A 13,330-nucleotide genomic window follows, 5' to 3' on the forward strand; every position below is an offset into this window, starting at 1 on the left:
TGACATAGTAGACTACTGTTTCCGAAAGTAGATGTACTTCCTTAATAAAATCAGCTTATATTGTACATTACATGTCACAATTGTGTATCATATCACAATGTAAAATTAGTAAATACTTATCACCCTGGCCTCTTTGCTTGTGGCGTTTCTGCAGCTGCCTTGCAGTAAAGCAGTTAGCTTAGCTATCTCCCAGAAGTTAACGAGCTGCTAAACTAATGTTCTGCTAGAGGTAGTCACGCAAGTTTTCGTGACGTTAGTGACGTAGTGACGTTAGTAACGTCAGTGACTGTGGCTAGCAAATTAGCCACCGTTAGCTTCACTTTTCACCACAAAAACTTAACCTAAGCCTAAACCATACAACGGAACGTAAATCCCAATAGAAGCAACTCAATGGGTACCAAGACGAAACTTTTGACACCTAGGTTGTCTATGTAGGCCAAATATTGACTGAGTTTTAGGGGGGCAAAAAGAATAATAAAAATAATAATATATATGTGAGAGAACAAAGGTTGTGCCCTTGCCGAAGGCAAAGCACACCCAACTAAAAGTGTACTATCCATATATACTTCTTTTTTTAAGGGTTGTAGTTCGGCAGCCAATTGTGCTCGTGCCGTGTGCAAAATACCAAAACAAAACAAAGCGCAGATTAACGAAAGGGAAAACGGTAACACCTTTTCTTTTAAATTATATATTTTTAGTTGCTTTATTTGTCTTAAATAATATAACAATTTCTGTAGAACATTTCGTTAATTCAGCAATGATGACACAAGCGGGAATCAGATCTCACACTGCCATACGGCAGCTCGACTAAAAAAATCTTAGTCGACCAAGAGTTATCGACCAGAAAATCGACTAGTCGACTGAGTGGGGACAGCCCTACCCAGAAGGCACATTTAATGGGTTGACATCAGCAATAGCACATATTTTACTGAATATTCAGTGTAACTCGCATATAACATGATCAATCCTCATTATACAGCAAATGTTTACTCCTCGACAGGTCTGCAAACACCTTTGTAAACCGAGATTTGTTAAAACGTTTGTTAACCGAGACCGTAGGTCGAGGTTTACAAACAAATCGTTTAACAAATCGAGGAGTGTTTAGGATGTTAAATGTTTAGGAGTCCCTTAAACGCCACCGATCTTGCGTCACTTGACTAAAACGGGGGCCCTCGCCAAGTGACACTGCGGATTATTAGCTGAGAGAAGCTAATTACTGCGTAGGCACTCACGCTGTAATAATCCAGCTCTTCTTATCAAACGTAACAGTCATTTAACTCATGGTTACAATGGTAAACCAGCACAACAATGACAATTACACGCAACAAAACACTACATTCTAAGCAGACACATTTAAAAAACGAAATTCATGAAGTTACATTTGTATTTCGAACAAACGGCAAACTTATCAGCAAATTTTAACACTATTTACGGCCTTGCATCATGGGAATTGACCAGCCAGATCTAAAAAATGTTACCTGTAATGTACTTTAAAAGTATTTTGACTGTTTTTGCTGTATAATAATAGAAAACGTACATCCTACTCCAGAAGAAATGTATACCATTTTCTGTTTCTAAGCATACTTCTTAAAAGTATATCAAAAGTGAACTAAAAGTGTACTTTTAGTTCACTTTTGAAAAGTTACTTTTTTTTATTTTAGTATACTTTAATATACTTCTTTTTGGTAAGGGACAAGCTTGAGTTCAAATACATTATTTAATGTGACATGACGTAGGCCTACTGTACATGCAAGTCTTAAATAACTATTTAGCTGGTCGGCTCCATGACGCCGGGTAAGTTGGGCTTGTGAGACTGCTCACCAAAAGAACGAAGGGGAACCCACTTGTCTAGCATTTTCGTAGGTACCTAGCGAAAAGTAGCCTCAACTTTCCTAGACTTTTAGCTACATGCTGAGGGCTCCCGACCAAAAGACTAACTTGAGTAACGCGTTACTTTTTTGAACAAGGAACTAGTAATGGATTCATTGAATTAAATAAGTAACTACTTTAACGCTACTCTTTACCTAACAAAAGTAGTCTGAAAAAAATCTCTCCCGAATCTCTCCCGAATACTTACATTGTAACGCGTTACGCAACACTGCTCATCAGTTATTCATCCCAGCACCTGCAGTATTCGGGAGAGATTTTTTTATCAAGGACCCAAATAGGCAAATAACAAGCCACCTTGCCAGCACAAGAAAGTACTGTTGTACAGCCTTCTGTTGGTTGGCTGTGGCATGGCTGAGGTCAACTTTGATGTGCTGATGGGAACACAGAAATTTCAATCCAAGTTTGGTTGATTTTAAGAGCGTTAGTTATAAGTTAGTGTACTGGACCCTGGTCTGTCATCTGTCAGCATTGAAGGATTCATTAATAAATAAATTACATTCCTAAAAATGTAATTGCTGCTGGAGATCCTCCTCCCTCCTCCCTTAACCCAAGTGCAAGACCAGGTTGTGAAGATGAGAGCAGTAGCACAATAGAGAACCAGGGCAGACTCCAAACAGATGCAATCATGGAAGATCACCATCACCATTTTGGTGATGGTGATCACCATCATCACCACCATTTGGTTATATTAACCAACAACAATGTAGCATAGTCACCGACAAACCACGTGCCATCACACCTTTCCCCTACCCCCGACAAGGAGAAAGGGGGTTTCCCCCCTTGTCCTTATCTCCCAGAGCAGGAGCTTCAAAGCTTCTGGCCCAGCATGGGGTCAGAAACAGAGACCACATGGCCTCAGTATCAGACAAAGGATTTACAAGGAAGAACTTTCTTATGTGGATTTACAAACATATTCTCAAGGACTACATGGCTCAAGGACACTATTTCAATGACAGTTGATGTGTTATAATGTATGCTTTCCCTTTAATGCTGTGTTGATATAATTTGATGTTTTAATGTAACTTCCTTTCCTGTTATGATAAATCAGTCAATCTTGATATCAAAATGATTCTAATCTACAAACTAAACCATTTATTAATGTTGTATTGTTATATTCTGAAGTATAAGCAATACATGGACATTTGAAATAGCTGAACTCTGAAAAGTTATCAACCACTTCACACCCATACGTCAATCTCAGGATGGACGCCCAGGTGGGAGTAACTGACCAATCAAAGAGTTCACCTCCAAAAGGATACCCCCTTTCGCAAGGATTATAAAACCTCGACGCACAAGCAATCCTGGCTTTTTCGCAAGGATTCACCGGAAGTGTTCGCGACACATCTGACCTATCCTTCTCAATCAGCAACTCACTGGACCACTAGGAACTTGGACGAAAGATTCCTTTGCTCTAACCGTTTGACAACGACGAACGGAACTTTGACTCTTCTTCTTCAAACTGACAACAGTAACTGCGATATTGCTACATTTCTTACTTGTGAACATTGGCATATTGTGATTTAATTTGTTACGTTTGATTTTAGTTTGCAAATGATTTAACCTAACTTTCGTTAGGATTAGTTAACATACTCTCCCATTGTTCTCCAGAAGCCTATCTCTCTCTCTCTCCCTTCCCCACGCGCTCTCAACCTACCATCTTGTACCAACCCTCATCATAGTTTAAGACCTACTGTATACAGTTCAACTCAACTCACTTTCAACTAACCTATAACTTCTCTGGTATTTGTTCATTATAATTACATTTCCTTAAATAAATCATTGTTTATAATACTCGCGTTATCCCTCACGTTATCTGATCTGCTCTACTTTCATAGAAATTCACTACTTAAGATTAGACTGATTATTACTTATCGCTCTGGATAAGAGCGTCTGCTAAATGTAATGTAAAGTATTACGAAGGCTATTATTCAATAAGGTTTCCTCTGTCCCTTTAACAAATAAGAGGTGGTGCCCCTAAGAACTACATACTTAATTATAAATTAAGTATTGCTAATCTTAAACGAGCAAACCCCGCTACAACAACATAACGTTAAAAGACCGGTCCACAGAACATCTGTTGTTCCAAATTTGGGATTCATTGTTTGCTTGCCACACACTTTTACTCTGTTTGTTACCCACAATCTGCCTCCTTGTTTCAACATTTCTCCACCTTTTACTACAGTATGTTTGCTAAGCAATTGCAAACAGACTGACTTAATATTGATGCTTTATCTCCAAATAGGATCTGAATTGATTTAACCAAATGTGTTCTTTTGTAGGTGGAACAGCTGTAAGCAGAACAAGCAGGGCGCAAACAACTGCACAGCCAATGAAACTCAGAGCCCATCAGCGGAAGGAGAGAAACTGCACAGTGACAGTGGCATCTCTGTGGACAGTCAGAGCCTGCAGGACCAACAAGGCCCGAGCCACACACACACAGGTAGAAACACATACACCCACAGGTAGAAACACGCACACACACACAGGTAGACCCACACACACACACAGGTAGAAACACACACACAGGTAGAAACACATACACTCACAGGTAGAAACACGCACACACTCAAGCCACTATACATGGAGGCAGTTCTTGGTAGTTTGGGCCTGGAACCTTAGCTGTACTGATGGATTTATTTATGCTTCAGCATAAAATGTTACTCTAGACAATTCTGTGCTTTAAACTTTGTGGCAACATTTTGGGCCCTTTCCTGTCGTGACTTGATTGTGCTCCTATGCACAAAGTGAGCTCCATACAGAAATGTTGTTGAGTTTAGTGTGAAAAACTTTGACTGACTTTCACACACCTCTCCAGATTATTGCCAGAGGATTAAGAATGGGATGTCATAAAAACTGCTGTAGGTGTCTATATCGTGTATCTTGGTTATGCAGACACAAAGTTTTGCTGAACAAACACAAGATCATTGCTTTTTACATAATAATCAACTGTAGTCAAGAAATCATGTAAACTTTTGTAAGCAGTAATTTATTTGTAAATAGTGAGAGCAGGTGAGCTTAGTTGTAAAAACCTTTTGGGCAATTTTTGGCGAAATAATCTAACATATTTATTCCAATGTAGGTATATAGGGTAGGGTAGGGTAGGTGCACCAGGACAAGGAACTCTTTCATATCTGTAGTAAAGTGATGACTGTATTTTACTGAATACGTTTTGACCAATTAGTGTATGTAACACTCAGACTGAAGAGGTTGATAGTAGCCAGTAAGGTCGTCAAGGTGACCCAGAGCCAGCCACTGCCATCATTAACTGTCCTGGGCACCCTCCCCCTCCACAGGCCATTTAGAAAAATGCCCTTTGGAGGCGGTTTCAGAGCATCAAAGCTCAAAAGCAGGTGAGCCAGGAACTTATTTATCAGCTTTTTGATTGTAAGTGCTTCAACTGCATTTAAAGTCTGTGCATAGTAGATCTATGCATAGTAGATTTAACTGTGGACACAAATATCTTATTTTATTCTTATTGTACTTTTATTTTGATTTATTGTTTTACATTGTATAGTAGTGGTTAGAATTATAGATAACAGATAACATACCCGAGCACCAATAAGACTAAAGTGGGAATTGTGGAAGAAATTGGGATTTCCTGTGTGCTTACATTATTCACTAATCAATAGAACTAGTCATTGGATACTAGTTAGTACGTTCTCATGTAAGCTTGCTATTAATAAGAGTATATTGTGTCTATGTGTCAGGTTAATAGATGTTCGGGGTCAGGAGAAAGTACTGGCTAACCGTCCCTTGGCATTACTACAAGGAGAGCTCCAACTATGAACTCTCCAGTCTGAGAGTTGTCATGTGTTGGGAGCAGTGAATCTCTTTTCTCTGAGACTGTTGTAACGTCATTCCTGCTTGACTGTGACAATTATGTTTACATTCTTGTGCCCTATAAAAGATGGTCCTCCGGCTTTCAGAGCTGTGAGAGACCTGGTTGAGACCTAAGCTTGCTGTTGCAGGGGGCGTCAGGTGGCTGAGCGGTGAGGGAAGCGGGCTAGTAATCCGAAGGTTGCTAGTTCGATTCCCGGTCATGCCAACTGACGTTGTGTCCCCACCAGGCCAAATGACGTTGTGTCCTTGGGCAAGGCACTTCACCCTACTTGCCTCGGGGATATGTCCCTGTACTTGCTGTAAGTCGCTCTGGATAAGAGCGTCTGCTGACTAAATGTAAATGTTGTGTTGTCATTTATGGTCAGAAGACTGGTTTCCTCTCCCAATCTGCAGATTGATAATACTTATTAAAATCCAGAACTCAACTGAATTTAGTCACTCCGTTTATGAAGAGACGGACAAAACACTTTCTTCATAAGAATCAAAGCCAAATCTTCTTGCTATGAGGTGACAGTATAAACCACTGTGCCACCATTCCTCCTAAATAATATTTTTAACGTTAATAGCCTACATGAAAATTCAACCTTAAACATGAAATGCAATATATTGGTAATTCTCTGCGTGCTAATTACAAATGTAAAGTGCTAAAGTGTGTTCACTAGTGGCATGTGCCCCTGGCAATTCAGTCTTGTTTGGCCTGTTTTTAGAATGTGTGCTGTCTCAAAAAGTATTTGGCCTATGGTGTGCAGAACCTGACTGCAGATTTGAGTAAAGACGCGTGGTTCCTCTCACCATAGCCTACCAAGGTGATCAGTAGAGACGCATGGTTCTTCTGTGACCATCGCCTACCAAGGTGATCAGTAGGGACATTAATAGTATTTTTTGTCAAAACGTAGTAGGATATCATTCATTGTCAGTTTTCAGGACCAGTGTTGGAATAATGATATTACCTTTACATGGGAAATAATAATATTCTATTCCAACGCACACAAACAACGGTTTTTGTTTTTCATTTCCATGATTTGATAATGGTAGGCTTGATCTGGAATATTGCAATACAAATGCTATAACATTGCATAAAGGAATGAATCCAGATGATATAATCTGATATAAGTAAGTATATGTGGGGCTTGTCTTGTTGGCAAGGGTCAGGGTCCAGAGTGCTTTCTGGATGGTGATCCTGAGGTTTGAAAGGAATGACAAGAGATACTGGCTGTAAGTTGTTGACATGGGATGGGTTCAGGGTCAACTTCTTCAGCAGGGGTGTGGCTTGATCCATCTTGAAGTCTGAGGGGACAATACCAGATGTTGAGGAGGTGTTGTGGTGACATCTGAGGAAAGAGAAGGTAGGATTTCATCAGAGACGGACTTGTGAAGGGTAGAGGGTAAGGGATCCGGAGGGCATGATGTTGCACGGTGGGAAGTGAAAAGTGTCTCAAAGGATCCTACCTGGTCACCTGTCTCACTTCAGTCGATGGAGTATTCTTCAGCAGTTGATGGGGGGGGGGGGGGGGTTCATGAGAACACACAGATTCCTGGAATTATAAATAGAGCACAGTGCCCGCGATGATGTCGGTGAGACACAGAACTCTGGAATTATAAATAGATTTATAAGTGTATATTTTCAGTGCCCGTGATCAGTTGATTATGACAGCTCTTGTCAGTGGCTTTGGTACCTATATTTCTCAGATCAAAATTGAAATTCTGTGTTATTTCTGTTGTTGTTGTTGTTCAACCTCCCCATCATCTATTCTAGTCACTTGCATGTCATAAAAGCAATTTCTCATTAATTTAAACAAATTGACAATGCTGCATTCATGCAAATCATTATGTAGCCTAAAGGGTGTTTGTTATGTTTATATTATAGTTTGTATTTTTTCCTTTGTGCTATGCAATCCTGTAAAGTAGTTTTGCGTTTTCTGTATCGCATTCTCATAAATATGACACGCCAACTGACCGAGGAGACTACATTTGTACGAACATTGTTTGTGTCGCCATATCCATGCCTTAACCCTTGTGTTATCTTCGGGACATTCTGACCCATCAGTCATTGTGACCCACTGTCGTATTGCGACAACTTTACCGCATACAAAATACATACAAAAGTGAAGAATTTTCTTTTAACCATTGGGCTGTCTCAGACCCCCCACATTGCAAAGGTTAAAATACAATTATTTTTATTTGTTTTTGTATTTGGTAAAATTGGGTAAACACAACGATGGTTCGGTATGAACCTTTGGGTCATGTAATCCGAAGGCAGCACAAGGGTTAAGGAATCGATCAAGGAGGCTAAAGTGCTAGGAATAGTGCCCATGTCCATGATGCAGCTGGTGATTATATTGTAGTAGATTTGGTTTTGAGAGTTTTGTGCACATTTGCAATGTGCAGGAAATTTTAACATCAGTAAACACATTGATTTATGTGACAAAATTCAATGAAAGGGTTACTACTAAAAGTGTCCACTTCATATTGTCGTTCTGTTAGCTAGCCAGCATTTCATCCATAAAGGAAACCCTTTAAAACCTCACTACGAACTAATTGTAGTTAATAACCTTCCAGCTATATCTACTAAATTAAACCATCCACTTTAAATAAAGCATTTTTCTTAGTTAGCTAGCCGGTATTTCATCAGTAAAATGGTCTTGGAGTTTCTGTATCACACTGACAAATAAAATGGTTCCTGTGCCTGTTTTTGGCTTGCTATTTCCATATCATTTTGGCTCGCGAGAGCTATCTTAGTGCAGCTCAGTCAAGTCAAAATGGCCGAGAGTTGAGAACAATGCGAGCAAAATTGGTGGCAAATTTTATTTATTTTTATGTCAAAATGCTTATCCAATAAACGTCAATAGCGGCACTGCACTCCGTTGGATTATAAAAAGGACACTTACGTTTACATTTATTAATTTAGCAAACGCTTTTATCCAAAGCAACCTCCAAGAGAGAGCTTTACAAAAAGTGCATAGGTGAATGATCATAAACAATGAGATAGCCCCAAAACATTGTGGGTAGCCAAAACATGAAGCATACATTGTGAAAAGCAAATAAGTGCCAATGGGAAGAAACATAAGAGCATGTAGTTAGACAAGTTACAATTAAACAACATGAACCTCAAAAGTGTAGAGTGTACCTGTAGGAAAGCAAGCAACAATAATATAATTCAAAGCGAGTACAAGAAGTTAAATCACATTACAACTAACCAACAAGAGAAACAAGTCCCTCAATAAGGGTCATTGTTTTCCTGGAGGAAACAAAAATCAGGTCCAGCAAATCATTCCTAAGTACGGTTGTACTCCCGGGTATCTCCTGATCTTCCGGATGTTGTAGAGGGTGAATCTACATGACCGGGAGACTGCAGACATGTGGGCTGTGAGGGAGAGCTTGTCATCCATGGTAACCCCAAGGTTCCTGGCAGAGGAAGTGTTGTGAAAAAAACATCACACTGTTGTAATTATGAACATGGGTTACGATTATGGATTATATGATTGAAAATGAACCCCTTAATCATTTTTTTTACCTTTATGTGCTATATTACTGAAAACCAGATGCAAAGCTGTTGACTGATGAGTATTGCCACTAATATGTAGAAGATATTAAGCCAAATTTGTAAAAAGTGCAAATCTGGATATTTAGGGGCTGAGGGCGAGAGAAGATAGTGTGTGTGCTTCTTCCATAGAAAACTACAAGGCCCAGATATCATGGGACAGATTTACGACTTTACGGCCAGAGCAAGCCTAAAAAATAGGAGAGTTTTCTATGCACCTGTAATCTGAAGCCTTTAGAGAGAGAGACCAATAGAGTGTAAAATGCATTATGCATCTGTGACAAACAGTAATGTACCAATAGCAAAATTACAGAACTGATAAGGTTTTGATATAAAAGAGGAATGTCCGGAGAAAAATTCCAGTCTGCTCCCGGGAACACACTCACTTGTTTAGATACGTTTGTGTCTGAATAAACTTTTGGATCAAACTCTGAGTTCCAGTGCGCCTGTTTGGACTTAGGATCTAGCCCTTCACAACACTTAGAATTATTCTTCACTTCAAGACGTAGTATATAAGGGAACTTACAAAAGTATTTACATCATTTCAAACATTGAGAAATTGATAAAACGTAGTACATATTTATCCATTTCAGAAGAAGGGGTAATCGTCGCAGATCCCAGGGTGATTGAGAGGTTGTGGGAGATGGAGGGTTTGGCCAGGATGATGAGAAGTTTAGTTTTGGCGAGGTTCAGCTGGAGGTGGTGCTTGGTCATCCAGGCGGAGATGTCTATGAGGCAGGCTTCGATTCTAGCTGAGATCCCCGGATCAGTCGGGGGGAACGACAGGTACAGCTGCAAGTCGTCAACGTAGCAGTGGTAGGAAAAGCCATGAGAGGTGATGATTGGTCCAAGTGAGGTGGTGTACAGGGAGAAGAGGAGGGGTCCAAGGACAAAGCCCTGTCGGACACCAGTGGAAAGCTGGCAGGAGTCTGACACTTTGCCTCCCCAGGAGACCTGGTAGGATCTTCCCGACAGGTAGGATGAGATCCACTGAAGTGCAGTGCCAGAGATGCCCATTTCAGAAAGTCTAGCGAGCAGGATCTGATGGTTAACCATATCAAATGCTGCAGAAAGGTCCAGCAGAATGATGACGGATGATCTTGAGGCTGTTCTGGCAGACTGGAGGGCAGTGGTGACTGACAGGGGGGCAGTTTCTATGGAGTGGCCAGTCTTGAAGCCCGATTGGTTGGGGTCAAGCAGGTTGTTCTGAGAGAGAAAGTTTGACAGTTGGTTAGATACAGCGCGTTCAATTGTTTTTGAAAAGAAGGGTAGCAGTGATACTGGTCTGTAGTTCTGGAGGACAGCAGGGTTAAGGAAGGTTTTTTTGAGTAGAGAGGTAACTCTGGCCTGTTTGAAGGCAGAGGGGAAGGTGCCGGAAGTAAGAGAGGAGTTAAGGACATGGAGAAGAAAAGTTATGATGGAGGGAGAGATGGTTTGAAAGAGAGGAGAGGGGACTGGATCAAGGGGACAGGAGGTGGGGCGATGAGATAGAATGAGGTCATAGATCTCTGCCTCGGACAGGGAAGAGAAAGAGTTTAGACATTTAGTTGGGTCAGTCATAGAGGGTGACTGGGTAGGAACGGTGGGCTCAGGAAACTGACTGCTAATGTCAGCGACTTTTTCCTCAAAGAAGGAAGAGAAGTTGTCTGCTGTCTGGGAGGAGGGGGGGGTGGGTGAGGTGGGTTAAGAAGGGTGGAGAAGGTAGAGAAAAGTTTGTGAGGGTTTGAGGCAGAGTTAATTTTGTTCAGGAAGTTTTAGCACCAGTTATGTGAGAAGAGGAGGATTTAAGGAGGGATGGATACTTATCAAGGTCCAGTCTGTCTTTGGACTTGCGTCATCTCCTCTCAACTGCCTGAAGGGTGGACCGTTCTTCACGAATAACATCCGTAAGACACGGGCAGGAGGGAGAAGATTGTGCAGGCCTGGTTGATAGGGGATAGAGAGTGTCAAGTGATGCAGTTAATATGGATAACAGGGTGTTGGTGGCAGTGTCAGTGGGGTGGGATGTGAACTTGTCAATGGGAGGGAGGATGTTACAATTGAGGAGAAATGGGAGGGGGATAGGGAGCGGAGGTTGCGCCGGAAAGTTACGAGGGGTGGGGCGACAGGAGGAGTTGGGGGGAGAGAGACAGACAACTGGATAAAGAAGTGATCAGAGATGTGTAGTGGGGTTACAGAGGTTAAGTCAGTGATACAGTCACGTGTCAGGATGAGGTCGAGCTGTTTGCCTGCCTTGTGGGTCGCCGGTGTGTTCAGCAGCGTCAGGTCAAAGGCAGTCAGGAGAGAGATGAAGTCGACGGCCTGAGTTCCTTCGAGGTGGATGTTGGGAGGTGGGAGGAGGTGGGAGGACGCTGAGGAGCATGTCCAGCTCTTCCACAAAGTCGGCTAGCGGTCCTGGTGGGCGATAGAGGACAACTAAGAATGCTTTGACAACGACCCTAATTAAGTCAACAAAGCCGGGTCTCGCTACTGCAAATACCCCGAAACTGGCTCACTAGCTAGCTACTATTGACCTAATTTAGCTGTTATCCCCTTAAGCTCTGCCCATGAGACTACGTTTTAGCTAAACACAATAAATGAAACAAAGTCTGATTCCTTACAGTTAAGATGACAATCACGATGTACACTCAGCAAGACACAATGCGCTCAAAGGACAATATATGAACTTTGCAAAGTGCCCGGTTCTTGAGATAATAGTTGGAAACTCGCTGCCCTAAAATCCCATTCACATAATTAAAGTTTACGTCGTATTTACATTCACCTCTTACTTTCTCTCTCGACGAAGGCGGTCGCATTTTTCTCTCCCTCCCCTCCCCTGACCTTCCCTGCTTGGCTTCTATCGTCTTGTCTTGTATACTCGAGACACTCTCTCCGCATCACTCTCCGAAGCAACAAGCATGGAATTGATTAACTGGTCTCTCAACGCAATTGACACCATCGAAGAGAAGCTTGGGTTCGGGGGAACCTAACTGTCCTGACGGGACGTTCGCAGCTGGCTACTCGATGGACGCGTGGGAGAATTGGCGTGTTGTGTGTCTAGCGGTGCTTTCCGTGGAGGACGTTGAAGACATCTTCCTATTCGGAACCATGATTACAGGCTTTCTGCTGATTGGATTGGGCGCTGCCCTGGTATATCGGAAAATTGATTAAACGGCTACAGCTGTCAAAAGCCCCCTAAGGCTGCCCGACATGATTGATGCGATGGGCAGAGCTGTTGGCGCTCAGACTGTGACTTTACAATGCAATATGGATAACATCATGGAGAAGTTAGTGGCTCTGCAATGGAAAGTGGACCGACTTGGAGACCATAATGTGTAGACGTGGAAATTGAATGCGGCTACTCGACCAAACCACAACCCCAATCTTATCTGCTTTCGGCCCCGTAACCAGCACAGGCCTTGGCCAAGGCCGTTGCTGGAACAACAACTCCCCTGGAGAGCGCTGCAGTGAGACTCTCTTGTAGTCTCTTCCCTTCCCCCCTCCCACAGACACCTGTGGATTGCAGTCTCTGTCTGGGTCACGACCAAGGATGTCTCCATGGCAATACAATCTGCGAACTGTGAATCTGACTGATTGTGGCCTAGGCGAAGGCGTCAGCCCAGGCCTACTCATACACTAACTTTCACCTACTACAGATATGCCATCACCCCCCCACCCCCATCCAACACCTTCGCCTGCTTCGTTCCCCCAGTGTGGCAGGCGGGTCTGTGAACAGCGCCTTCTACGGCCGCAGGTCCAGATGCTGCTTGTTTGCGCTGGCGTCCACCCCCATGCCATGAGTTCTGTAATGTTGTACAATGTGCCTATGTGCTGAGGTGTTTTCTCCTGTTCCAACACTGTACTCCTCTAGGAGCATAGTCTGGGGGTTGACTTTTTCTCTCCTCTCCTCATGTTTCTGCAGAAATGTTTCAAGAGGGTGCCGATAATGGCTGCCTCGGTCGGTACCTTCCGGCCAAAGTAAATTCCTTGTCTGTGCAAACTTTCATGGCGAATAAAAACCCATTCTGATTCTGATTCTAAACACACACACTCTGGGCCTCATGTACGTACATTTGCAAA

At 42.3% G+C, this 13,330-nt stretch overlaps 1 protein-coding gene across 1 annotated transcript in view; it reads left to right on the forward strand.

Moving 5' to 3' along the window:
- ngfrb (nerve growth factor receptor b) overlaps positions 1 to 13,330 on the forward strand; it is a 73,655-nt gene that overhangs the window by 54,670 nt on the left and 5,655 nt on the right. The window contains exon 5 of the mRNA XM_062475141.1: positions 4,170 to 4,330. Coding sequence (XP_062331125.1) covers positions 4,170 to 4,330 — 161 coding nt within the window. The remainder of the gene's footprint in view (positions 1 to 4,169; positions 4,331 to 13,330) is intronic.

This window comes from Osmerus eperlanus, chromosome 12 (genome assembly GCF_963692335.1).
Source record: "Osmerus eperlanus chromosome 12, fOsmEpe2.1, whole genome shotgun sequence".
In the NCBI taxonomy this organism is placed as follows: Eukaryota; Metazoa; Chordata; class Actinopteri; order Osmeriformes; family Osmeridae; genus Osmerus; species Osmerus eperlanus.